Source organism: Perognathus longimembris, chromosome 4, assembly GCF_023159225.1.
Source record: "Perognathus longimembris pacificus isolate PPM17 chromosome 4, ASM2315922v1, whole genome shotgun sequence".
Taxonomy (NCBI): domain Eukaryota; kingdom Metazoa; phylum Chordata; class Mammalia; order Rodentia; family Heteromyidae; genus Perognathus; species Perognathus longimembris.
The window spans coordinates 15,027,940-15,054,096 of NC_063164.1; the positions used below are offsets into that span (position 1 = coordinate 15,027,940).

At 49.4% G+C, this 26,157-nt stretch overlaps 3 protein-coding genes across 8 annotated transcripts; 2 read left to right on the plus strand and 1 right to left on the minus strand.

Annotated features, from left to right (window-relative positions):
- Nucleotides 1–5,833: 5,833 nt before the first annotated feature.
- Nucleotides 5,834–11,054, minus strand: Retreg2 (reticulophagy regulator family member 2). 3 transcript variants are annotated; one of them, XM_048344721.1, is made up of 9 exons: nt 10,774–11,054; nt 10,363–10,469; nt 9,935–9,965; nt 9,456–9,591; nt 8,853–8,937; nt 8,395–8,538; nt 8,145–8,239; nt 7,864–7,999; nt 5,834–7,640 (listed from the first exon to the last, which is right to left on the minus strand). In XM_048344721.1, exons 1-9 carry the CDS (start codon nt 11,037–11,039, stop codon nt 7,000–7,002), a joined length of 1,641 nt encoding a protein of 546 aa, XP_048200678.1. In that variant the 5' UTR covers nt 11,040–11,054; the 3' UTR covers nt 5,834–6,999. The 3 variants fall into 3 exon arrangements, with proteins under 3 accessions (XP_048200678.1, XP_048200681.1, XP_048200680.1); XM_048344724.1 differs by having other exon boundaries at nt 11,021–11,038; XM_048344723.1 differs by having other exon boundaries at nt 9,456–9,503; nt 11,021–11,035.
- A 358-nt stretch (nt 11,055–11,412) lies between these two features.
- Cnppd1 (cyclin Pas1/PHO80 domain containing 1) lies at nt 11,413–17,843 on the plus strand. 3 transcript variants are annotated; one of them, XM_048344725.1, is made up of 9 exons: nt 11,413–11,642; nt 12,778–12,866; nt 13,299–13,407; nt 14,506–14,587; nt 14,725–14,845; nt 14,940–15,068; nt 15,619–15,680; nt 16,249–16,366; nt 16,632–17,843. In XM_048344725.1, the coding sequence occupies exons 2-9, from the start codon at nt 12,798–12,800 to the stop codon at nt 17,172–17,174; spliced, it is 1,233 nt and encodes a 410-aa protein (XP_048200682.1). In that variant the 5' UTR covers nt 11,413–11,642; nt 12,778–12,797; the 3' UTR covers nt 17,175–17,843. The 3 variants fall into 3 exon arrangements, with proteins under 3 accessions (XP_048200682.1, XP_048200683.1, XP_048200684.1); XM_048344726.1 differs by lacking the exon at nt 11,413–11,642 and adding an exon at nt 11,804–11,822; XM_048344727.1 differs by lacking the exon at nt 11,413–11,642 and adding an exon at nt 12,384–12,509.
- Nucleotides 17,844–19,576: 1,733 nt separating this feature from the next.
- On the plus strand, nt 19,577–25,957 carry Slc23a3 (solute carrier family 23 member 3). Of its 2 annotated transcripts, XM_048344728.1 has the most exons (12): nt 19,577–19,860; nt 20,001–20,158; nt 20,257–20,354; nt 20,577–20,650; nt 20,831–21,012; nt 21,356–21,479; nt 21,628–21,742; nt 22,840–23,093; nt 23,570–23,675; nt 23,945–24,112; nt 25,034–25,129; nt 25,218–25,957. In XM_048344728.1, exons 1-12 carry the CDS (start codon nt 19,693–19,695, stop codon nt 25,508–25,510), a joined length of 1,836 nt encoding a protein of 611 aa, XP_048200685.1. In that variant the 5' UTR covers nt 19,577–19,692; the 3' UTR covers nt 25,511–25,957. The 2 variants fall into 2 exon arrangements, with proteins under 2 accessions (XP_048200685.1, XP_048200686.1); XM_048344729.1 differs by lacking the exon at nt 22,840–23,093 and having other exon boundaries at nt 19,658–19,860; nt 21,387–21,479; nt 21,697–21,742.
- The last annotated feature ends 200 nt before the right edge of the window (nt 25,958–26,157 follow it).

A 26,157-nucleotide genomic window follows, 5' to 3' on the forward strand; every position in this document is an offset into this window, starting at 1 on the left:
TTGAGCTTCTAGATCTCAGCTTCCTGAGTAGCCAGCCACTGGTGCTGGCTCAACACAGACTTATTTAATTTTGCTCTCTCTGCTGAGTAGCAGATCTTTTTTTTTTCAAGTAAGACCTAATACATGTAATTGGAGATTTTTTTATTAGTATACATTAGTTGTACAATGGGGGGTTTCACTGGGACATTTCCACATAGGCATACAGTGTATCTTGATCAAACTCTATCCCTTCCTTAACTTCCTTTCCTTCTTAAAAAAATTTTAACAGGTTTCATTGCTGTATTTTCTTTCTTTTTGTCAATCATGGGGCTTGAACCCTGGGCCTGGGTGCTGTCCCTGAGCTCTTCAGCTCAAGGCTAGTGCTCTACCACTTGAGCCACAGTGCCACTTCCCATTTTCTGGTGGTTAACTGGGCGTAAGAGTCTCATGGACTTTCCTGCATGGGCTGACTTTGAACTGCGATCCTCGGATCTCAGCCTCCCAAATAGCTAGGAATACAAATGTGAGCCACTGGTGCCTGGCTCATTGTTCTATTTTCATACCTGCAAACAAGCTGCTTCAACCCTATTCATCCTCATTCAATGTATCCTCCTCCCTTCTGCTGGTACTCATCCTTCCAACACATATAACTGAGTTTCTTAATTAAAAGCTTTGACTCTAAATACTTCAGTCAAAACCGTTTTCCACACCAGGCATTGGTGGCTTATGTCTGTAATCCTAGCTACCCAGGAGGCTGAGATTTTAGGATAGCAGTTCAAAGCCAGAAACCAGCCTGGGCAGAAAAGTCCATGAGATTCTTACCTTCAATTAACACCAAAAATCTTTAAATGGTGCTTTTGCTCATAGTGGTAGAGCCAAAAAACTCAAGGACAGTGCCCAGGCCCAAACTTCAAGCCCCAGAACCAGCACATACAAAAATGTTTTCCAAATAATATGACAGTTTCATGTAATCACAGAAGATAAATCTAGTTAAGTAATCTTACCGTAAACTCAGAAACTCTTTAACTTGAAAACCAGCAAATACGAGCCTCTGGTATTTTAATTCCATTGCTTTTAATTTTAATTCCTTTAATTCCATTGCTTTTAACCTAGTCAAAGAACAGAGAATCACAAGTCTATCTGTGGCTTCGTTTTACTTAGCTACTATTAACTCTGGAATGATAATAAAAAGAGAAAGGTAAGACATTTTCTTGACGCAAACATGTAAATCACTAAACTCTGGCTGCTTCACAAGTTGTAACTAGGGCTAGGGCTAAGACTCAGGTTGTAGAGGGCCTGTCTAGCAAGCCAGAAGCTCTGAGTTCAAACTCTACTACCATAAAACAATTCTTGGAACCACTTAGTCTAGTATACTATTTGGTTTAGTCTAACTGTGCCTGCCCAGGCACTGTGTTAGACTCTGGAGAATAAGACAGTATCTTCTTTGACTATATAAAAAAGAGACAGTATCCTGCTTCAAGAATAAGCAGCATATTGGACTGGGATGTAGCTCAGTGGCAAAGTGCTTGCCTAGCAAGTATACCATCCTGGGCTCGATCCCCAGTACCAAAGAAAAGACAAAAAAAAAATACAGTTAAAAATTCCCAAACAAAGAATAAGTAGCATGGTGAGTGCTATACATCTACTTACAGAGAGCATCTGAAGATTCCATGTTCTATGTGGAATGAGAAAGAATGCTCAAGATACTACAGGAGCACTGGGAGAGCAGGGGGGATATGGGGTCAAGTCATGTGGGATAACAGGGAAGATTTGTTGATGACATATGGCCTGAAGACATCTTAGAAATTAGTGTGACATGCGCAGAAGATCTCAAGTTCAAAACCAGACTGGGCTAAGTAGCAAAGCTTAAAAAAATAAAAAATAAGGGCTGGGAATATGGCCTAGTGGCAAGAATGCTTGCCTCGTATACATGAAGCCCTGGGGTCGATTCCTCAGCACCACATATATAGAAAATGGTCAGAAGTGGCACTGTGGCTCAAGTGGCAGAGTGCTAGCCTTGAGCAAAAAGAAGCCAGGGACTGTGCTCAGGCCCTGAGTCCAAGGCCCAGAACTGGCATAATAATAATAATTAATAATAACAAAAGTGAAGCCTTTGTTCAGTGGAGGCGTGGGGCGCATGCGTGTGGAGCTGGGTTGGAGGCCAGGCCGAGTGCCTGAGCAACAGGAAAGGCAAGCTGTATGGGATTTGCTGCTGATCTGGTGGTGAGGTATAAAACAGGTATGGTCAGATCTCAAGAGACGAGAGAGTGAGGGCTTGAGTTTACAGCTTATACAAGATCAGCTTTAAATACCAACAAATGTGTGAAATTTGCATTTTCATTTAAGGGTTGGAGACGTAGCTCAAGTGTAACATGCTTGAGACCCTGGGTTCAAACCTAGGAAATGATAAATAAATAAATACAATTTAGACATATTGTTGGGTGCAATTTCTTGGATGTGAACAAGAATGTGGGCAGGGAAACTGTGAAGAGATGAGGAGGGTGGGAATCAAGGCTGTCATGAAAGTGTCAAAGTCAAGAAATGATTAGGACACTAAATTGGCATAAACTGGACAGCCACAGTGTGTGTGTGTGTGTGTGTGTGTGTGTGTGTGTGTGTGTGTGTGTTGTGTATGCCTTGAACAGGGCCTGGGTGCTGCTGTCCATGAACTTTTCTCAGGTAGGTTCTAGTGCTCGTCTTCTTGAGCCATAGCTCTATTTCTTGCTTTTTGGTTGTTGTTGTTAATTCAAGGTAAGCGTCTCACAGATTTGCCTGTCAAGGCTGACCTTTAAGCATAGTTCTCAAATCTCAGGCTCCCGAGTAGCTAGGATTACAAGTGTGAGCCACTGGTGCCTGGCTGAATATCCACTTGATATGGGTTGGGGGAGAAGTAGGCCATTATGGTTGTGGTGCCAATAATAAGGAAGATGGAAAAATGCAGAAAAAAGTCTTGTGAGTCAGGCTCCAGGATTCACATTCATAATCTTAGACAGGAAGCAAAGATCAAGAATCTAATTGGGCAAAAAGTTTGTGGTTTCGGTCAAAGCTGGGCAGGCGCACACTTGTCATACGAGCTACAACAGGAAACATAGATAGGAGGACCACAGTCCAGGAGGACCTGGGCAAAAAATGTGACTTTATCTCAAAAATAACCACAGAAAAAAGACTTGGATAGAGGTGTGACTTCAGTGACAGAGGGCCTGCTCGACCAAGTGTAAAGCTTTGAGTTCAAATGCCAGTACTAGAAAGAAAACAAAAGGAAGAAAAAAAGGCCTTCTCAGACAGGTGAGAAATTGGAGGTAGAATATAGGGTTAGAAGAGAATGAATGCAATTTTTGATTTCTTAAGCAGAGGTATCCATGGGACATTCAAATGGAGATGCCTGGTAGAAGTTTTGGGAAAGGAGCTAAGATTTAAATATTATCAACATTTGGTAAACACGTGAAATTGCCCAGGATGAGTGAAGGAAGTTGCGAAGAAGCACCATCCAGTAACACTCAACAATATAACCACATTTAATGAAGCAGGCAAAGGAAGAGAAGTCTAAGCAACTGCAGTTAAACACTGAAAGCAAAATGGCATGGCAATACATTGCCCTTTAATGTTATTTTTATAATCATTGCCCTTGTATCTTGGAAAATCATTTGAGGTATGCAGGAGTAAGCCAGTGGTTTTCTTGCTCTGGACACAGGAACAAAAGAAAGATCACTTAAATCTGTTCTGTTCTGCCAGGTACAGGGGTGGTACACATCTGTAATCCCAGCACTAAAGTGGCTGAAGCAGGAAGACTGAGGATTTGAGGCCAGTCTGACCTAACTAGGGAAACTTTGTCTTTAAAAAGCAAAACAGGCAGGTGCTGGTGGCTCACGTCTGTAATCCTAGTTACTCAGGAGGCTGAGATCTGAGGATCACAGTTCGAAGCCATCTGGGCAGGAAAAGTCTGTGAGATTCTATCTGCAATCAACTATTTAAAAAAAAAAAGCTGGAAGTTGTACTGCTGCTCAACTGGTAGAGTGTTAGCCTTGAGCAAAAGCAGCTCAGGGATAGCACTCAGGCCCCAGGAGTGGTATACACACACACACACACACACACACACACACAAATGGTGAAACAGTTTCAACAATTCTCCTTGTTCAGTTTTTGTAGTTGTAATCCATTTCAACCATATTCATCCTCTTTCAGAATTTTTCATTCTTATTCCCTTTCCCCTTCCTTGTCTCCTGAGTAGTCCCTTAGATTCATATATGTAATAAATATATTTATGTATATATAATACATAATAAGTATATATAACATATAATAGATACTACATATGTTTATGTATTATAGCTCCTCAGCCTGAACTCTTTTTTTGACTGGGTCTTCATAGATAGCTCAGGCAGATCCATATATAGCTCCCTATCCTCCTGTCTCAGCCTCCCAAGGGCTGGGATTACAGGTGTGAACTACCATATCCACTTCCCACTTACACTTTCTATGGTTGTTTTTCCTGTACCCTAATTGTAGGTTTTACACTTCTGCTCATTTTTCTTGCACTCCTAGGAAAAATTTTTCTTTTGTTCATTTAATCAATGGGCACAAAATGGCCAAGACACCTGATAGACAAACATGTAGGAGCATGTAGACTGGAGTGAATGTTAAAAAAAAAAAAAAAGGACCCTTGCTTGGCACTGGTGGCTCCTAACCGTAATCCTAGCTTCTCAGGAAGCTGAGATTTGATGATCAAGGTTCAAAGCCAGCGTAGGCAGCAAAGTCCAAGAGACTCTTATCTCCAATTGACCAACAAAAAGCCTGAAGTGGAGCTGTGGCTTAAGTCGTAGAGCTAACCTTGAGCACAAAAGCTCAAAGACAGCACCTAGGCCCTGAGTTCAAGCCCCAGGACCAGCACACACTCATACACAAAATAGACCCTCAATGAAATACAAACCTATGGGCATTGCTTTGATCAGCTCCAGGACTCCCATTCTACCTCCAAACTGCAAGATTCTTTACAAGAACATTGGACAGCCATTGTTTTCAGTTAGTTAATTCTATTTTCCTGAAATTGCGTTTGTTGATTAGAACTGTTTATTCATTCTCTTGCAAAAATCTCTAGATGACTAGTTTATGTCCCTTCAGTGACAGAACTGGAAAAGTCAATTGTGTCTCAAGCAAATATGAAATAAACTCAGAGTTCTCAGCTCAAGAGGTAGATACAGCAATTGCCTAGCATGGAGACAACTTTGGGATCAAGCTCCAGCTTAAAGGAAAAAAAAAATACAGGTAGCATTACCATATGGTACATACAGCCAAGGGCTTAGAGTATGAACTAGGGCATCATCAAGGAGACCATCTGCTTAGTTCCAGGCTTTGTTTCCCAAAAGGACTGCCAAGAGTCCATCCCTCATGAGCCAAGATATTCTCTCTCCACAGTTCCCAAATCTTTGGGCATCTTTCATCTTCCTTCTAAGCCCTATCAGTCAACAGACATTTACTGGTGGAATGTGTTTGCTGAAGCCAGTGGGTTTGGATCAACTATTTATTGGGCCTTGTAGAAAGTTAATTTGTTTGTAAAATGCAGTTAATAAAATGCAATATATATCTTATGAGTTGTGAAGATGTATTAGTACACATAAGTCACTTAGAAGAGTGCCAAGCATGTTATACATTCAAAATGTTAGATATTACTTCTATAGTTCTCTGGCCTAAAATTAGTTAAAGTATCTATTGCTTGTTTGGATTGCCCAGTAAAAATAAATCAGGGCTGAGCAAGTTGGATGTTAGCACATAAGACAGAAGGCAGTTAAAAGTCTAGGCAACATGGTAGAAAAGTTGTTATGGCTCCACGTTTCTATTGACTGGGAAGACAAAGCAATTTCCTCCTGCATACGCTTTCTTTATTCACACATGCTAAGTCTCACTAAGCACATCACACAGTCAGGGAAGATGACACAGGGGCAGTTAGGCTTGTCAAGAGGAATCTTTGCTTCTGGCCTTGTTTTGCACCGAGGTAAATAAACAGCGGCGAGCAAGGCCAGGGTGAAGGGAGGAAGGGTGAGGAATGGACAAAGTGCTGAGTAGGAGGCAGCTCATGAGGCAGGCAGGCAAGCAGGCAGCAGTTCTAGCCAATCACTTTATTGTTCCAGTCAATACCTGCACAGATGTTACTATCCAATTCCAGACCCGTGTGTGTGTGTGTGTGTGTGTGTGTGTGCGCGCGCGCGCGAGCACACGCACGTGCAGGTTGGTGATGGTGTCTCCACCACAGCCCAGAAGATCAGGTTTTCTCCTTCCTCTCTAGGACAGTAAGGAAGCCCCTCACCTCAACAAGACAGCATATCTTTAGCAACCCGAGTGTTGGTCAAGTGCTTTGGGTCTCTGCTTTCCTGCATCATGAAAGGGCTGAACTTGGATGAGAGTGCAGTGTAGTTTATGAAGGCTACAGTGACCTAAGTGTTGAGCTACTGGCCTAACCAACCACTCTAGGTTTACTCTTAACCTCCCATACCAGGAGTTATCCTAAAGTATGGCCAGTGCCTGTGGGAAGTAGTAGCTGGCAAAAGGCAGGGGTTGCGCTGCTAAGGACAGGACACAGCAGGGACACAAAAGCTCAGGGAATGTGGAATAGGATAGAAAAATTATATAAAGTGCCTGAACTAAACAACCAGTAGGACACGAGGGCAGAGCAGCACAGGTCCCTGAGGATAGGAGGAAAAAGAAAGGGTTAGATTTCTAGGGCTTGAGACATAGTGGAATGAAAATAGAGATGAGGCAGGGAGGCAAATGCAGGCTGTGGAAAAGACTTCCCTAGCCCTGTTCACATCCACTAACTCAAATGGAAAATTATTTACAAACTTAAAACCAATCCTAGGCACAGGTACCGCACCAGGCCCAGGCCAGCAGGCAGGCAGGCAGAAGGTGGGTTGGCTACTGGCAGCCAACCTCCCCAACATTGCCCCTCCTCAGAGTGGTGGAAAGGAGGAAACAGTGACACCCCTAGCAAGGAAGCCCTACTGTGCCTGCAGCTCCTTCCCTCAAGACTCACGGCTCAACCATGGCCTGAGCCTCACGGTCTGACTGTAGCAAAGAATGGGTGTCTTGCCCCATGGGAGGAGGGGGTGGAGCATCAGGAGGTTTTGGGGGTGTGTCTGGTCCCAAGCCCAGCTCTGCATTCAACTGCTCCAGCTCCCCCTGATCCAGCAACTCAAAGTCCTCAGTGGCGAGTGCCTCTTCTTCCTCAGGGACAGGGGAGGATTGGGGTGAGTCCTGGGGAAGAGGTGGGAGCACAGAGGGGAAGGGGTTGGGGGAGGGAACTGGGTCATTTTCAGTGAGGCAAAGCTGGGGTGAGAGGGTGCTGGGTGGAGCTGTGAGGTCACCACTCACTGCCTCTGGGCTCAGCATTTCCACTGGTTCTCCAGGAGGGCACTTCACTCCATCCTGGGGGGACCCTGCCCCATTGAAGTGTGTGTTCACAAAATGAAGAGGGGATGAGAGCCGAAGCAAGGTTTCCTTGGCTGCCACATCTGCTTGTTCATCCTCCTTCAAGTCCAGAGCTTGCCTCGAGAGGGCCTGAGGGGTGTCTAGAAGGTCTTCAGGAGGGGCCAGCTCTGCCTCTTCCCCCTCCCCCAGCTCTCGGCTCAGTGCTTCTTCTGGCTCACTTGGCAGGCTCTGCTGGTCCAAATCTAGGCAGAGAACAAAGGGTTAGAGATGGGTCTACTCTGATGGTCACAACAGCCAATGAGTTGAAGACAAGAACGTAGGATATGGAACTCTAGACCAGGGATTAGTGTTAAGGAGTTAAGCTTTCAGGAGCTTAGGGCAGGAGCTTAGTGTCAGCTGCCCTGGAGGAAACCTTTATGGAAAGCCAGAGTACAACCAGCCCAAGAAACACAAAGCTCTCCATACCCTCAGAGACATCTGTCAGTTGTGGAGTTGTGGCCCGGGACACAGAAAAGCCACCACTCTCCAAGATGGAGGCCTCTTCATCTGACAGCTCTGAGTCTGTAATGGCCAAGGCCAGTGCTGTTTTCTTCACATCTACCTGTAAGAGAACCAAGATGAACACAAGTGAGGGTAAGAGCACCCTGCCCCCAAACCTTTTGCTTCCCACTAACTAGAGACAGCAGCTCTAAAGCAGCCAGATTTCCCCAGCTCCTATTTGACACCCAAACTCCCCTGGACCTCACCAATGGGGAGAAACCAGCCAGCTCCGCCTCGCTTTCACTCTCTGTCTCTGCCAGTAGCTCATCACCTCCTGGGGGTGAGTTCTTCCCTTGCCGCTCTAAAGAAGAGCAATAAGGCAGTGACCAGCAAGGACAATGGTGGGGAACAAACATGATCAAAGAACTGGAAATGATCTAAATTCCAGAGCACAGTATAAGCCATAAGCCAAGGCCTCCCCATCTTTTACCCTCCTGGGTTAAGAGAGTCCCTTACTCCTCTTGTCATGTTTGTGATGCAGGGCATCTGCTTCTGCCTTCATGCTGTAGTCCAGCTGCATGAGCAAGGGCTCGAGGCGAGTGTACATCCTCTGGATCAACTCATGATAAACCACCAGGGGCCACAGCAGGATACTCAGCACTATGGGTTAGAAAGTCCACTCAGAACTCCCCATGCCAGTTTCCTAAGATATGTCATTCAATTGGTCCCTACACAGGAAGAAGATGAGGTCCTTTCCCCAATGAAACACCACCTTCTTAACACCCTCCCACCCCCACCCCAGATCTACTGCCCTCTTCCCTGGATGATGCTTCTGCTGACATGGATGCTATATAGAACCCCTGGAGACCTCCAGAAATGGGTAATTGAGCGGAGAGAACACAGCCTTCTCATGTGTCAGACAAGGGAAAGAAGAAGGGAGAGGGCTTTGGAGGGCAGGGTCAGACCCTACTCACAGATGATGTAGGATATCATAATCCCAGGAACATAGTGTCCAAGCACAGCCAGTATGGCACAGCCAGAGCAGACTCGAGCACAGAACTGCAGAGAAGAGCACACCGTCCATGAAAAATACTAAGTTGATGAGCCGGGCGCTGGCGGCTCACGCCTGAAATCCTAGCTACTCAGGAGGCTGAGATCTAAGGATTGCAGTTCAAAGCCATCCCAGGCAAGAAAGCCTGTGAGAGTCTTATCTCCAATTAGCCACCAGAAAACCAGAAGTGGCGCTGTGGCTCAAAGTGGTAGAGTACTAGCTTTGAGCTGGAGAGCTCAGAGACAGTGCCCAGGCCCAGGGTTGAAGCCCCATGACCCACCAAAAAAAAAAAAAAAAAAAAAAAAAGTAAGCTGATCTAGGCAATCCACTCAGGTATGTAAGAAAGTACCATTCAGCTGGCGGAAGGGCAGGTATTTCCTTTAGGAACTCAGTGATCCAGTCTAGCCTAGTCAAGAGGACGCCCAAATCCACCAATTCAGGAAGTTTGCAGTAAACGTTGCTCATTCACTTTTCTCTCATCCCCCACCATGCACAAGGAAATGTTCTAGGATGTAGGGGAGGTTACCTGAGCTGGATTCTGCCTCTTGTACTGCAACAGCTCTTGCAGGTGAATCTGGAAGGTGAGCCAGCTCTCAGCCAGGTATCTGCACAACTCAGGCACACTCAGCAGGTGCGGCCGGGCGCCTGACCCCGCACCCTCACTGGGGAGACAGGATATGACCCCTGGAGGCCTCAGAGACCAGCTTCCTAGTAGCTCAAATCTCTCTGAGATTGTTGACAATATCAGTCTAACCAAGTGGAAAAAAAAAAACAACCCACCTCTCCAAGGGAGGCTGTCCTAGTCCAGGGAAGCAAAACCCCAGGGCACCCAACCCGCTGACTCAAAAAATGCTGGCACATAAAACACCTGCATAGGAGCCCAGGCCCAAGTAGAATTCTGTGTTTTGTTGCCTGTCCTTTCACTATGTTAGGACTGTGCCTATAAATATTGTAGCACTGTTCCTCTTTGAGGAACCAATAAGCAAAAAGATACCTTGTACTCACCTGTCAGAGTGTGGCTCCTCAGGGGATGATGCTATAGAGAGAGTAGGGGGTACATATTAGGTGGCTAGGGGTACAGGGAGATCCTCAAGGCAGAAAGGGCTGCCCCTCCTCTCTGGTCCCATAGCACTTTCTCCAGATACCAAAAGTAGGAGGTATTACACATTGTTATTATTCTTTTTTTTTTTTTTTTTGCCAGTCCTGGGGCTTGAACTTATGGCCTGAGCACTGTCCCTGGCTTCTTTTTGCTCAAGGCTAGCACTCTATCACTCGAGCCACAGCACCACTCCTGGCCTTTTCTATATATGTGGTGCTGAGGAAATCGAACCCAGGGCTTCATGTATGCAAAGCAAGCACTCTTCACTGTTCAAATCCCACCCAGCGGGGCCAAACACAAAGCAAGTGCACTACGGGTGCTTGCTGAAGCTCACCTGAAACGTCAAGGAAAAAGCGAGGCTGCCAGAGATCCAGCAGAAAGTAGGCCAAAAGTGAGATGCTGAGCAGGAAGAAGGGCCGGAGGGAGGATGAAGACAGCAACCTTGGGGAGAGACAGGCATTTCAGCTGGGAGTGGGCGAACGAGGCTCCGGTGTACACGGTAAAAGGTGAAAAGGCTCCCGGGAACTCGGAACTGACTGCCTAGGCCTCCTGGGCTGCCCCGAGGCTGGGGAAACCGTTCGGGTTACTTGACAGCAGGCAGCCTTCAAAACCTGGGGGGACGACTGACGCTTCAGGCCAAGTGACAGCCCACAAAGCGGAAAGGTGCCCCGGGTGCCTCCCGGTCCCACCCGCCCCCGCTCTCTCCCGCGCAGCCCGGCCCCGCCCCCTCCTCCGCGGCCGTTACCAGAAGAGGCCGTTGAGCGCGGCTGCCGTGACCAGGCTGTGCAGCGGCTTCTCCCACACGAGCAGCCGCTGCGCCGCCGCCAGCGCGGCCTCCCAGCTGCGGAGCCGCAGCCACAGCGCGGTAGCCAGGCGTCCCACCGCCTCGGCCGTGGCCGCCTCCTCCTCCGCCTCGCCAGTGGCCTCACCCATGCCGAGGCTCAGACCCAGGCCGAGGCCCAGCCCGGAGGCTCCACCCGCCCCGGTGTTACCACTGCCGCCGCTCGCCATATCCCCGCCGCCGCCGCCGCCGCCGCCGCCGCTTGCCCGAGCCCGCGAGGAGCCAGGGCTGCGCGGCCGCCGCCGGGGGCGCGTCAAGCGGAAGGGGGCGCAAGCAGAGCGGAGCCTGCGGACGGGTGTCACATGATCTCGGAGCGCCGAGCCCGTCACGTGACGCGACCAAACCGCCCGGATGGGGCGGCTTGCGCGTGCGCACGGGAAGCTGCCCTGACCCCCTGCGCTGGGTCGGGGCGCGTTCGGGTTGGCCGCGTCGTGACTCGCGCGGCGGGTCAAGGTCCGGACGGGGCTGCCGGCTTTCTTCTTCCCGTACGATCACAGGGACTAAGCAGGTCTGGCGCCGGTTCGTGTATCCTGTGTGAGCCCGACTTCGGGGTCGGGAAGTGGGCTTCCAGACGCGCGGTGCCCGGTGGTGGGACGGGCTGCTAACGCGGAAGGGCGGCGACCGTCCCCGTGCTCCCAGTCCCCCTCCCCGCCGCGGGTAAACAAACACTGGAGCGTGACTCGACACACACTTGAAAGCCGCCTCTTCCTGGCCTCCTCGTAATCAGCGTTCTTTTCCTAACTGATCCTCCGGCGGGGAACCGGGGCCGGAAGGTGTGTGCAAAAATAAAACCTTGTTTTACGTATTGCTTACTTTGGGGGGGGGGGGAGAGGCCACGTCTTAACTTTTTATTTTTATTTTTTTGAGGCTTCATATTCCCTTGAGATCATCTAATTGCCGGAGTCACCTTTCAAAATACGTTTAACAAGGCGTAAAGTTTTCAAACTACGAAGGTACAATAACAGTGAAAAACTTCAAGTTTCCGCCTTGTCCCGTTCTCCCACTGATAGGTTTGCGGACATCGTTGAGTATACTCCCTCCTCCCTTTCTCCTCAAAAACGTTATTGCTGGTATAAAGATGCACCGAGGGGTTAGGTGTTTGGATAATGGCACCCTCTCTCCCTGGCCCCCCTCCCGCCTCCCCCACCCACAAGCTTTATAGTCCCATTTCCAACACAGTGTCCCGCGGAGTACCACATTTGTTCGGCCCTTTGGCCCTCCACTCCCCCCCCCCCCACCTTTGAACAAACAGCTGGCAGCCACTGTTCATTCCCCTTCCTTCCCTTCCATTCACGTTCACCTCGCTACCGGATCTGCCTGAACGCCGTTGTTCGCCTCGGTATAGCCGAGGTCCCCTAGGAACTGCCCCCACCCCCCCCCCACCCCCGATAGTCAGGCGCCGGGGCGCCTGGGGGCCCTGCTCCGTGACTTGGCCGCGAGCTCCCGGGGCTCGCGGCTCCCCGGCAGCCCCCGTGGAAGGCTGGGCTGGGTTGGGTTGGGCAGGGCTGGGCGGGCGGCACTTCCGGCCGGGCTCTTGACTCGCGGGCGACGCGCTCGCGGCTTGTTTTTTTTAACGCGGGACTACGCGACGCCGGACGCAGCAGGCGCTCGGCAGCCAGATTCCCCCAGTGCTCCGCGAGGTGAGCGAGCCGGGCACACTGGTCATCAGGGCGGCCTGGTCCCGAGCCGCGCCGCCCGGGGCGGAACAGGAAGAGGCGCCGCGGGCGCTCCGGGCGCTCCGGGCCCCGCCTGCCGTCCGGGGAGGGGGCTGCGCGAGCGGGCGAGGGCGGCGGCCGGCTGGAGAGAGGCTGGCGGGCGGGTGGGCGGCAGGAAGGGCAGTTGGATCGGGTGGTCCGGGACGGCTTTGCCGGCCGCTTGTAGCTCCTTCCCTCGGCTCTGCCTTCGCAGGGTTGGCGGCTGGTGGCGTGATGGACCTGGCCGGGCTCCTGCTGGACGAAGAAGGTACCTTTTCCCTCACCGGCTTCCAGGACTTCACGGTGAGCGCCCCAGCCCGCCCCCTTCCACCACCTCCCGCCGCTGGCCGCCCGGGCGAGGCGTCTGTTTTTGCCTCGGGGACCGAGGGCTCGCTGGCTGGCTTGCTTGCTTGCCCAGGTTGAGCGACAGCCTCGGGAGCGGTGCCTACTCGAGGCCTCCTCGGTGGTTTGGGCCCTGAGGCGGAGCCTCAAGGTACAGGAAGGGAAGTGGGGCTGGCTAGACTGCTGAGGCCTTCATCGAGGAGCTCTCTGTGAGGGGGCTCAGTGTCTTCCTCCTGACCGTGCCTCCCTCCCCCACACCCCCACCCCGGTCTAACAATCTTGAGTTCTCAGGGCTAAGTCTGCCCTCCCGGCACCCACCTTCCAGCCTGAGCCGGGATCGCCAGCTTACCCTTCCCTGCCCTTCACCCTCCACCACGCCCTGTCCTGTTGCAGTTCCTCCCGGGACACCAGAAGCTGAGTGCCAGAATCCGAAGGAGGCTGTACTATGGCTGGGACTGGGAGGCTGACTGCAGCCTGGAGGAGCTCTCCAGCCCCGTGGCAGGTCAGGCAGTGTGGTGTGACTGGGCGAGTGAGGAGAAGCAGGTGAATGGGGTTGTCAACAGTCATGCAGATAGATGCCTGGAGGTTTATTTACCCTGGGACCCGTGCTGCCTCATCATCACTGGTGCTTGGCTCAAGAATGCAATATGATTCACATTCTTTTTAGCCCACGTGAATTAAAAAAAACAAAAACCTCACAAATTGCTAGCACACCTTCTTCATTCCCCTTCTTGCTGGGGAACCAGTACTTTGCGAGCATTCCACTAGGAAGTTATCTGTCAGTCCTGATACTTTTTTTTTTTAATTTGTATATCAGAAACTTAATTTTCTAAGAATATTTATTGTATGTTCCCAAATAAGGCTTGATTTCTCAGATGAACACTAGTGAAATGTAAATGTGTTTAATTTATGTAACTGAGCAATAAGCCAAATGGATAGACTTTGAAAAAAATTCATTGAGTGAAGAAGGTAGTCTCAGAAAAGTATTTTCTGTCATATATGGGTGTCATGCTTAAAATATTAAACATGTAAACAGATATAGGGCCATATGCATATATATATATAGCATGATGTAAGCAAGAGCAAGATTCTGTGGAGTAACCCCTTTGGACAATAAACAGTTCAACAAAGTAGGTATTAGTAAGCTAAAGGTCTTGACTGAAGAGGCGGCTAAGAGAAGGGGGTGTCGATGAATGGAAATAGGAATGGTGGGCAGATAGTCAAAATACTTAGTCTAATTATGTGAAAGGGTAAGTGAAAGACGATTTGGGTATGTATGGGATAGGTGGGGGGGAGAATGGTGGAAGGGATGATTCTGATTTAGAGGCATTGTGCATATAAATATAAATGGAAACCTCCTTGTACAATAGAAAAATGAAATGATGATAATAGTCCCAGAGAATAAGGCTTCCTGCTAGGAGGAGCTGAAATTTCAAACTCGGGATGGGCCTTTGCCTTAGTTTGGGAAAATTTCATCTATTTTGTTACTGTGGCATGTCCTCAAGGCCTCAGTCAACACAGACTTGTGGCTCTGCAGTGGAGGACTAGTGGAAAGGGAAGGAGTTGTTTGTTCACTCTGCCCTGCTTCTGTCCCCTGTAGACATTGCTGTGGAACTGCTCCAAAAGGCAGCCCCCAGCCCTATCCGAAGACTCCAGAAGAAATATGTAGCTCATGTGTCCCGGTGAGCCTGGAGTTGAAGGGGATTGTATGCGATGTTTGGGTCCTAGAGAAGGGGGAATGGTTGTCCCTAAAGAGAAGATGTAAAGACCAGAAGTAAAAAACCCTTGGGTTTAATTACTGGTATTTTCTACCTCCTAGAGAGGCATGCATCTCCCCTTGTGCTATGATGCTAGCTCTGGTGTACATTGAACGGCTCCGGCACCGAAACCCAGACTACTTGCAGCATGTGTCATCCTCTGACTTGTTTCTGATCTCCATGGTAAACCTCCACCCCCCCCCCCCCATCTTCATCTCCCTAGTGAGTCAGGAGTCCATTGTGTGCTCTACCAATCCCACTTCTGATTTCTCTGCAGATGGTGGCCAGTAAGTACTTGTATGACGAAGGGGAGGAAGAGGAGGTCTTCAACGATGAATGGGGAGCTGCTGGTGGTGTGCCAGTGCCCACTCTTAATGCCTTGGAAAGGGGCTTCCTGAGTGCCATGGTGAGTGTCTGTTTTCTGTTTCGCTCTGGTTCCCTGGCCGGTCTTTACCTTCCTGTCATCCTTGTGTTTTACTCCATCTTCAGTAATGTCTTTATCTCTCTGCTTGCTTTCCTTGTGCCTTTGTGTTCGTCTCTTCCTTTCCTATCCTTTCAGGACTGACCTCGTGGAGGTTCTTGGAGCTGTGAGGTCAGGAGTGATTTCCTTCCCTCTGCCGCCTCCTCTAGGGCCCCACGGGGCACACTGAGTCGGAGCCTGTGGTGTTGAGTTCTGAGTACTTGCTGACAATCTTTCTTTACCTCCTACATTCTGAGCTCCCTATGAACGTGGACCATTCTCAGGGTTATTTCCCCCTCTTTTCCTTAATGACAGTGTAATGTGAAACCAGGTTGGGGGTGATGACTTAATACAAAAAATGCTCTCAAGATAGTATCTAGCACACACAGGTGCTAGGTAAGTGTCAATAGTGGTAGTGGGGGTGGCTGTTTCTTATTCCCAGGTCACTGGCTCATATCCAAGTTTGGTTTATGCTCTTTTTTTTTCTTACCCACAGGACTGGCATCTCTACACAGACCCTCGAGAGATATTTGAGGTGCTGAGCTGGCTGGAGAGCTGGTAGGTTCTAGGAAGTGGGCACAGGGGCCAAAGGATTTAGAAAGTAAAATGTAATGGGATCTAGACACAAGGGTCTGTGTAACTTTGGCAAAGGAGGAGTCAAGACAGAACTGCCCAAGATTGTGGTTCCCAAACCCATCAGTCCTCCTTTGGGAGAGTGGTAGCCACTCATTTAAAATTCAGGCCTTAGCCAGACATTGGTGGCTCATGCCTGTAATCTTAGTTACTTAGGAGGCTGAGGTCTGAGCATTGAGGTTTGAAGCCAGCCTAGCCAGGAAAATCTGTGGACTCTTATCTCCAATCAGCCAGCAAAAACTTCAAGTGGCAGAGCTTCAGCCTTGAGCAAAACCAAGTGAGAGCGTAGGGCACTGAGTTTAAATCTCAGCACTGGCACACACATACATACACAAACACAAAACAAGTCTCAGTTTCTGGATCTGTAGGCAGTTTTTGGATCTATACATTTAACTAGTTCTCCAGTGCTTTCTGATAGGTCCTGATGGGTGAGAGGGGACCTCTGGACTGGCTGACAAGAGTTCCAGACTCCCTTTCTCTCCTTCCCTACCAGTGTTGCTGAGCATCAGGGGCGGCGGCGGGGCTGGTACACCTACACAGACCTGTGCGTGCTGTTGGAGCAGCCGACCTGGCAACTGGCTCTTAGCTTCCTCTGCCAGCGTCTGGTTAAGGTGAGAAGTGATTTGGGAGGAGAGGAGCTTGAACAGGCTGATGGCTGGGTGGGATGCCAAAAATCAAATGCTGAAAGATTTAGGAGATTAGATATAGATGGAATGGGGAGGCTTAGTGGGATACAGGGAGCTCCACTTCAGAGACGGGGGGGTGTGTGTGTGTGTGTGTGTGTGTGTGTGTGTGTGTGTGTGTGTGTGTCCCTGTACTCGTGTGTGAGTACAAGACAGTCAGCAGCCCACTGTTTTTTTACCTTCTCTCCTGCAGCTGTCCTGCCTGTTAGCCATGGCGTACGTGAGCAGTGTGGCCTTTGCTGTGGCATCGGTAGCTGTAATACACCAGTCCTTGGGGCTGTCCTGCAGCCCATCACCTGGTCCCCCCAACCTTGGACTAGTCTCCAAGGGCCTCTTGGAGCCCTGTATACCTTCCCCTGTGACACAGTGCCTGGTGTCTCCTAACATCTCCAGCTGCCTGGAAGGCGACGTCAGGCTGCGTTCACTCTGGGGCAGTCTTCTTGCCTCTCTGATCCCCCCACCACTTCCTCCTCCAGAGCCCCCTGCCCCACCCACTCTTTTCCATAACTGCCCCCTTTGCCAGAAGCTCCAGAGAGATCCTCCAACCTGCCATGCTTGCCAACACCCTAACCGAACGGTACCCACTGGGCCTTCCAGCCCCTGGGGCCACACCCATGGCTTGGCCCCACCTTGGCCCTGGCGCCCTGCGGCCCCCCCATTCCCTCAACCCCAGCAATGTTCCCTTTTCAGTGTCATGGAACTGGCTCGCCTCAAGTCTTTCATTTTCCCCGGCTAGATAAGAGTTTTGACTAATTTGCACTAAGAGGATCTGGGAGTTCCTTAGATCTGGAAGAAGGAAGCTTGATTAGATCTCTGCTGCCTCTCTGGGTCCTTGGTGTTTCCCTGTCCTCCTGGTAGGAGCTTAAGAGGTTGTGGGCAGAAGGACTGAAGGTCATGTACTCTCCTAGACCTCAGAGGCTGATTGGCAGGCCAAGGGCAGTGATAGTGCCCAGAGCAGCCTCAGTTCAGTGACCGGGGGGGGGGGCCCATCTCTGTTTCCCAAGGTGCTTACAGACTTGCGTTTGACTGTCCTAGGTTGGAAAGGTAAAGGAAGGATATGAGGGAAGCAGGGAGGGGAGGAAGGAAGCTTTGACATGGGGCCTGTGTGATGTTCCTGAAGCCAGAGAGCCAGGGACTGACAGTGCCAAGTAGGAGTTGCTGCAGGAAGGGTCTATGGGGGGACAGAGCTTTCCATCCCCATCCCCTGATGTAGTAATGGAGCCAGATACTGGTGGGACCTTCAGCCTTGACCTTTTGTCTTCCAATCTGTTTCCTGCTCTAAGACTTTCCTCTCTTCTGGTTCCTCTGTAGGTGTTCTCTTCACAGGCCTCTCTGGCCCCTGCTTTGTATCCGGGTTTTTCACGCTTTTGTAGAACTGAAGTTTCAATAAACAGTTTCTGTTGCATGGCCTGGCCTTTTCCTTCTGCGGCAGCCCTTAAAGATCCTCTTCGTATCTACCTCTAAGCCTCCCTACTTCCTGATCCTATCATCTTGCTAGCCATGTTTCAGAACCTCCCTATTGTTAAGACTATCAAAACCTCCCATTTCAAACTATCCCTCATCCCTGCTCCTAGCATCCTAGAGCCCTAGCAGAACTCAGTTTGTTTTGGCATCAGATGAAAATGGCTGTCCCTTGCTTGGGGTTGGCTTTGGTGCATGTTCTGGGTGAGCACCAGCTTTGTAGATCCTTGGGTCAAGCCAAGCAGAGCCCCTGAGCTCCTTAAGGGCGGTCCTGAAGACCTACACTCATCTCTCCACCAGAAGGACTCATGGAGGTTTGGTGAATAAATAACCAGAGCTGGATCATTACTGGAAGAAGAAAGAGCCTGGACCGTTGGCCTTAGGGTGTTTGATTGCTGACCATCAGCCACATGGTGGTGCTGCTGCCCCCTAGGGAGTATTTTAGAAACATGGGACTTTTTTTTTTTGGTTGTTAGAAGGACTTGGGGTGGAAGTGGGTATGCTGCTGACATTTATTCAAGCATGAGCAGGATACTAGATACCCTAAACTGCTCAAAATTTTCCATACTATGAAGAATTCAGAAGACAAATTTTGAATGACTAGCTGATCATCATATATGTGAAACTCTTGTGTATCTGAGCCTTACGCTGTATTTTTATTTTAGAAGCAGAATCTCTTGCTATATAGTTCTGACTAGTCTATGAGTTACTCTATTTTGTCATCATTTCTGGCTAAACTTAAAACTACCATTTTACATGCAGATATGAAATCACTTTTGGTACATTTGTAAAAATTTTGTGCCTGTATTGGGGTTCAAACCCAGCCTCAGCGCTACCCCTTTGTTTAGCTGCAGACTGGAGCTCTACCACTTGAGTCTCTGCGCCACTTCTTACTTTTTGGTGGTTGATTGGAATCTCACAGACTTCTAGGCAGACTGGCTTCCAATCACGACCCTCAGATCTTAGCCTCTTGAGCAGCTAGGATTACAGGCAGGAGCCACTAGCACCAGCTTTTTTTTTTTGTTGTTTCTCCACTTTTTTTGGGGGGGGGGACCTCAATCTGCCAGGAAGACAAAACCATGTAAATTAAAGCTGAACTTGTTTTGTTCATTTTGTTAAGTGTTTGTTCACCATCTTGGAAAACCAATTCAGTGTCAGTACTGCTTGGGTCATATGAGTTGCTAATAAAAGTGTCACTATCAGCCTCCAGTGTTTAAATGTCATATCCACAGTGATTCTTTATGTGGGTACATTGTCTTCTGATTTGTTTGTGTAAAAACTTTCACATATTGAAATATATACATGTAAATTTTCTCTTTTGCATTATAGTAAACATACAGAGTTGTCGTTGTTGTCATGTGGAATGTAGGCTATAATTTCATTTTGAGGTTGTCCAGGGCCTGTTCTGGAAGGGCTGAGAATTGTGGGTCTGATATGCTGGTGGTGGTGGGAAGGAATAATATGCATAATGTCTCCAGGTTGTACTAGTAGGTTTCTTCCTCGACCCTCCTACTTTCCAGGTCCTGGTGTTGGAATGGGATTTGGATGAAGCTCCTTGGGGGTGGGGTCCAGAGCTCAGCTCCTCAGTTAATGGCTGATGGAATTTGCACAAGTGCTGGGCAAAGGTGAAAGGGCCATGTCCTGTCCCCAAGCCCTCATCCCTTCGCTCCGCTTCAGTGACACTCCCACCCCTTCCCCACTCCAGGCAGCTAGCTTCACCCAAACTCTGACCTCTTTTTCCCCTTTATTTAATTCTAGCACAAGGCAGCCAAACACGGCAAAGGCAGGGCAGCATGAACGGACCACCTCTCCATCCCATCTCACTCCTGTCCATGGGCTCCCAGAATGCCCTGGCTCCCCTGCCACCTTTGCTGCCTGCTCCCCAGAACCCCTCCTCCCACTCTTGGGCCTTTCGATGGCGACCTCCCACCTGGGGCCTCAGCTGTCTTCTGGCTCTGCAGGTAGGAGGTAGAGGTGTGCAGGAGTTGGTGCTGGCTGGGGGGAGGGGGGGAGGAGGAGGTGTCGGAGTCCACGTGACATCAACTCTAGAAATAAGTATTTTCACCAATTTCTGAGGCTTTCCCTATTTCTCTACTTGCAGCATTTCCTGGTCCTGGCTTCTTTGCTCAGTGCCTCCCACCTGCTTCTGCTTCACAGTCTGTCCCCAGGAGGGCTCTCTTACTCACCTGCTCAGCTCCTGGCCTCCAGCTTCTTTTCCTGTGGTATATCTACCATCCTGCAAACTTGCATAGGCAGCAGGTGAGGGAACCCCCCCCACCCCCTGGAGAGTCCTAGGAGGAGAAGAAACTATTGGCTGCCACATATTTCCAGCACTGCTGGGGCTGCTGTTCCTACAGGCTGCCTCTTGTCCAGGCTCCATCCTTTGAGTTCCTTATTCCTGCTCTGGTACTGACCACTCAGAAGTTTCCTCTGGCTGTACACACCCCTGGGAACAGTGAGTATACAGAGCAAGGGTGGACAAAGTAGGGAAGGGGTTGGGTGCTCCCGTGAGTAAACAGGTGGGAGAGGGGTGTTCAGGATTGTGGTTGGGCAGTGGTGTGACTTCCAGGCACTACAGGGCTCTTGGGGACTATGCCAAGCATGAGTTAGAACTGAAGAGCAATAGGTCTCCATTCCATTTATCTTTCTCCTCTCTGTGCCCCCAAACACCTCCCAGCCTCCCTCTCACTACACCTGTGCAGGTTGCCCGGCTGCCCTGGCCTGGAGCTCTGGAACACATCTCTCCGAGAGGTGAGGACTTAAAGACAGGATGCAAGAGGGCTCGGGTGGTCCAGGCTTGGAAGACTCATTTCCATCATGCAAGCACCAAGAGGCCATGAGGGAGGCTGTCTGGACAGGGGATGTATCCCTGAATTGAGTTAGAATTCCAGCAAGGCTCAGGTCAACTTTAACTCTCCTCTCCTCTCCCAGGTGTCCGGGGCAGTGGTGGTATCCGGGCTGCTGCAGAGCACACTAGGGCTGCTGGGGGCCCCTGGCCGTGTGTTCCCTTTCTGTGGACCCCTGGTGCTGGCACCTAGCCTGGTTGTGGCAGGGCTGTCTGTCCACAGGGAGGTGGCACAGTTCTGCTCTGCTCACTGGGGCCTGGCCTTGCTGTACGTGAGTCCTGAGAGGTGTGGGGTGGGGATCATAGGGGATGTGCAGGTCTGGGGGTGGGGGTGGAAGACCAAATTGCTGGCTTATCAGAGTTGGCAACAATCTGGACAGGGACACTCATGAGATCTGGAACTTGAGGACTTTCCTGGATTTATCTGGTGTCCTAGCATTCACACTGTTTGTTTTTTGTTGTTGTTGTTGTTTTTTGTCTCCCAGGGTGCCTTCTTACACCTACCATGGGAGGTTCCTTCTCTGGGACCCTTCTTATGGTATTCTGCACTTCCAGGCCCATTTCTCAGGACCCTGCTGCCTCTGGCCTCCAAAGCTCCTTTTCTCTCCTAGGCTTATCCTGCTCATGGTGGTCTGTTCTCAGCACCTGGGTTCCTGCCAGGTGCCTCTGTGGCCCTGGAGGCCAACTTCAGCCTCTTCAACTCACATCCACGTTCCTGCCTTCCGGCTCCTCTCGGTAGGTGGGGAGCTGGGCAGTTGAAGTTAGAAGAGCCAACCTGCAATGCTCCCTCAGTCCCCTATTTTTGACTTTCTGCCTAGCCCACCAAACGTGGCTCGGAAGGTTTGGGGGAGGGGCTCTGTTCTGTCTCAGTCTTGCCCCTCAGGTACTGCTCCCTGTGGCCTGTGTGTGGATTGTCTCTGCCTTTCTGGATCTCAGCACTCCCCCGCTGAAGCTTTCCGCCTCCACCAAAGCACCATGGTTTTGGCTACCTCACCCGGGTAAGTTTTCTTCTAGGCTCCCATTCTCTTGTTCAAACCAAGGGGTCTGTTTCTTTGAACTCAAGAGGAAATGTCTACCTCAGGGGTTGTCCATTCTCATCAAAGGTTTTATTTGGGTTGGTGTTAAAGAGACATCTGCAGTGTTGGTCAGCCCCACTGCTCACTCCTGATGCTTCTTACCAATTTATACATTTATATTGCCAATCCCCATGGGCATTTCAATTGCTCATTTGTCTGCTTATTTCTCACAGTTGTAGAGATCAACCTAGGACCTTGTGCAGGCTAAGCAAGCATGCTGAGCTGCAAGTCCAGCCTTTCACTCCTCAGTTTAATGCTAAGTATGTGCTAGTATATGGAAAGAGAAAAGTGATAACCATGGCAGATGCAGGGTTTGCCTTCATGGAGATGTCAACCTATTGGGTGACTTATGGGTACTAATCAGATAGGCACAAAATTAAACTTGAAATTGCTGTTGTGATATATCCACAACTGGTGAAAGCCAGGGAGGCTGGGAATTTTTTTTTTATTTTTGCCAATCCTGGGGCTTGCACTCAGGGCCTGGGCACTGTCCCTGGCTTCTTTTTACTCAAGGCTAGCACTTTACCACTTGAGCCGCAGCACCACCTCTGAATTTTTCTGTATATGTGGTGCTGAGGAATTGAACCCAGGGCTTCATGTGTGCTAGGCAAGCACTCTACCGCTAGGCCACATTCCCAGCCCCTGGAAAAGATATTTTTGATGGATGGTCATTGAGCTGAAAGATGAATGGGAGCCATCTGAACAGAAGGCAGGAGAGAGGAGCATTCTAGATAGAGGGGAGAACATATGCAAAAACCCTGTAGTGGTCAGGAAGACAGAAAACCCAGGTCCTAAAAACAAGGCCAGTGTGTGTGGCTAAGTGAAGTAGGATGGAGTACGTCAGGAAATGAGGCTGGTGAGAGAAGACCTTGTAAGCCGTGGGGAAGGATCTTTCCCTTTAGAGTTTAGTGGTTTCAAAGACATTGGGACATCTGTGATTCTTGTGACACAGCTATCAGAGGCAGAGGGATACCCCAAACTTGAGCCTGGCCTCTTAGTGGCTCCTTCTCCCTCTCCAGGTGAGTGGGACTGGCCCTTGTTGACACCCAGGGCTTTGGCTGCAGGCATCTCCATGGCTTTAGCAGCTTCCACCAGCTCCCTGGGCTGTTATGCCCTGTGTGGCCAGCTGCTGCAGTTACCTCCTCCACCTCCACATGCCTGCAGTCGAGGGCTGAGCCTGGAGGGCCTGGGCAGTATGCTGGCTGGGCTTCTGGGATGTCCCATGGGCATTGCATCCAGCTTCTCTAATGTGGGCACAGTGAGTCTTTTCCAGGTAGGTGGACAAGGGGCCAGGGTAGGGTACTGGAGATACAGGAGAGGAAAAGGAACTCATACGGCATGGTTTCCAGCTTCACCCAACATTCAGTAAGGCAGCCCACACCTAGGATCTCACATAGGGAAGTGCTTAGAAATGGTAAGGGACTGGGAGTATGGAGAAGAAAAACATCACATCACATATATCAGGTGCTTTGCCCGCGGCTGTGGTTCCAGGGAAGAACAAGTCAGGTGAAGCCCTGCTTAACTGGGGACTTCACAGAGGGAGAAGAGAAAACATGGAAGATAATTTCACAGAGCGATGAGTGCTTTTCAGACAACCAAGCCGTGGAATATTGGCTAAGCAAAGAAGGAGCCTTTAAAGTAGCCAGGATACTTATGGAAGGGTAACAGTTAAGTTGGTATCCAATAATGAAGAGCAACAGAGGCAAAGACTTGAGAATATGGCTGTTTCCTACGTTTTTCTTCACACAGGCTGGATCTCGGCGAGTGGCCTACATAGTGGGGTTGCTCTGCGTGGGACTTGGGCTCTCCCCAGGGCTGGCTCAGCTCCTCACCACCATCCCATTGCCTGTTCTTGGTGAGTGTCTGTACTGAGGCAGTTAATCTCTAGTGTGGCCCAACCCCAGGGCTGGTGCCTTTTCTTTTAAAATAGCCTCCTTGAATGAGAAGATTAGAGCATTTGTCAGCTTGCCCTCGGTTTCTCAGCCCGACATCTTGGCTTCTTGACTGAGCTTCTTGCAGAATCATAAACAAACATTTTGGTCATCTCTTCCCCATCACAACTGGCCTACCCTGCAATACCCCGAGCTCTCTCCCCACTCCCTTGATCTCTTCTGTCTGGGGCAGGTGGTGTGCTGGGCGTGACCCAGGCTGTAGTTCTGTCTGCTGGATTCTCCCGCTTCCACCTGGCTGACATTGACTCTGGACGGAATGTCTTCATTGTGGGCTTTTCCATCTTCATGGCTCTACTGCTGCCAAGATGGCTCCGGGAAGCGCCGGTCCCACTCAACACAGGTGGGTGTCAGAGGGAAGGAGGAATTTTTCAGTAGCCAGGCTGAGGTTTCAGCATGTCTGGACTTCTAGCCCTATACTCTATTAAGGGATTTGGGATAAAAAGTCCATGTACTCATTGTAACAAATATTAATGAAGCATGATGCCGACCATTGGGGATATAAAGGTGCCTCTTAGGATTATAGGCCAGTAAAAGAGAAAATAACAAGAAAAGTTTAGATTAAAGGCTGCGGTGCTTCATTTGAAGTGATCGAGCAGCACCGAGCTGGTCTTGAAGGCTGGAAAGATTTAAATGTACTTGGCGGAAGCACCAACACAGACATAGAAGTAAGAAATCACAGGCTATGTCCTGAGAGGAACAAATAACTTAGTTTTTCTAGTGTAGTGGTTTTCATCTGTGGGTGATTTTGCCCCCATGGGGGATGTTTGTTAATGTCTGGGGACATTTTTTACTTCTATAGATGGGGGAAGGGAAGATTGCTACTGGTATTCCAAACACAGAAAAATATTACATATACTACAACACAAAGGATAGCTCCTCCCAACAAGGAATTATCTGGTCCAAAATGTCAGTAATACTAAGGTTCAGTGAGAGAGGCTATCGAATAGGATGTAAAAGGTAAGAAATAATGTTGGAAGTTTTAATACCAAACTTTCCAGAGAAAGGAAGCCTAGAATAGTCAAAGCCTATCTGGAGGGTGTATGGAGGCTCAGAAAATAAGGTGTTGAGAGCAAAAATCTTATGGAAAAGACCTTAATGTGAGAAATGCAGAGCAGATGGACAAAAGGTAAGGGGAGGGGGAAATAATTCAAGATCTATTCTTAGTTCAAGACTTGAGTTTACGTCTAGAAGGTTAAGACTCCTTGGCCTTGGACAAGATTAAAATTCCAACATTAGAATTCTTGCCCCCAACCCTTTATAGGCTGGAGTCCCTTGGATGTGTTATTACGCTCCCTGCTGGCAGAGCCAATCTTCCTAGCAGGACTCTTGGGATTCCTTTTAGAGAACACTATTTCTGGTAAGTTGAAGCCAAACCCTAGCAGACTGAAACATAGCAGTCATCACTCCCTAGAGGGGCAATGACCTTACCAGCCACTGTTTTTCAGGCACACGGCTTGAGCGAGGTTTAAGTCAAGGGCTGCCAACTTCTTTCACTGCCCAACAGGCTAGAATGCCTCAGAAGTACAGGGAGAAGGCTGCTCAAGAGTATGGGCTTCCTTTCACCATCCAAAACCTATGTTCCTGCATCCCCTCATTCCTCCGATGCCTCTGCCCAGTGACTGAAGACCTTGGGGATGAGGAAGGAGGTAACGCGGAACCAGGAGAGGGAGCAGACTTGTTGCCTGGCTTTGAGGAGCCACCCCCTGCATCCAACAGAGAACGGCTTAGAGTCCAGTAATTACTTGGGCTACCATTCCTGCCCTCATTGATTTTACCCTTAACTCCCAGCTTGAGAGTAAGCTTCCAGGTTCTATTTCCTGCTTAGGTGTGGAGCTAGTGTGATTGTGTGTACATGGACTACGGACCCATCTAGGGGTCTCATTTCCCAAAAGGATGGGTTGCCTTTTCTTAATTAGATCTAACCACTGGAAAGCAAGGGCCATGAATGATTGAATGAAATTTTTGCCTATGAACACTATCAATACCACTTGAACCCTCGCATTCATTTAAATATTTATTGAGTGCCCTCTCTATTCAAGGTCCTGCATCCACAGATGTGGATATGATAGGGTCCCTGCCATCTCCAGGCGTTTAGGATCTAAAAAGACGTTTGTGATGTATGTAACCAAAATGTGAAGCAGAAGGCAATTTGTAATAAAGATGGAAATCATGTTGTGGGAGCAAAGAGGAAGGAGTAATTCATTCTGATTGCCAGTAGTGGGAAAGGCTTTATGAGTGCAGCAGTGGGAAGGGTGACCTTGGGTTTTGGAAAGAAGATGGGGTGAATTATCTAGTCCCAAGAATCCAGCTTTTACAAAGACATGATTTGTACAAAGTAATGAGCTGTGAGGTTTCATGTTGCTCAGTGGTGATGATGAATCATGA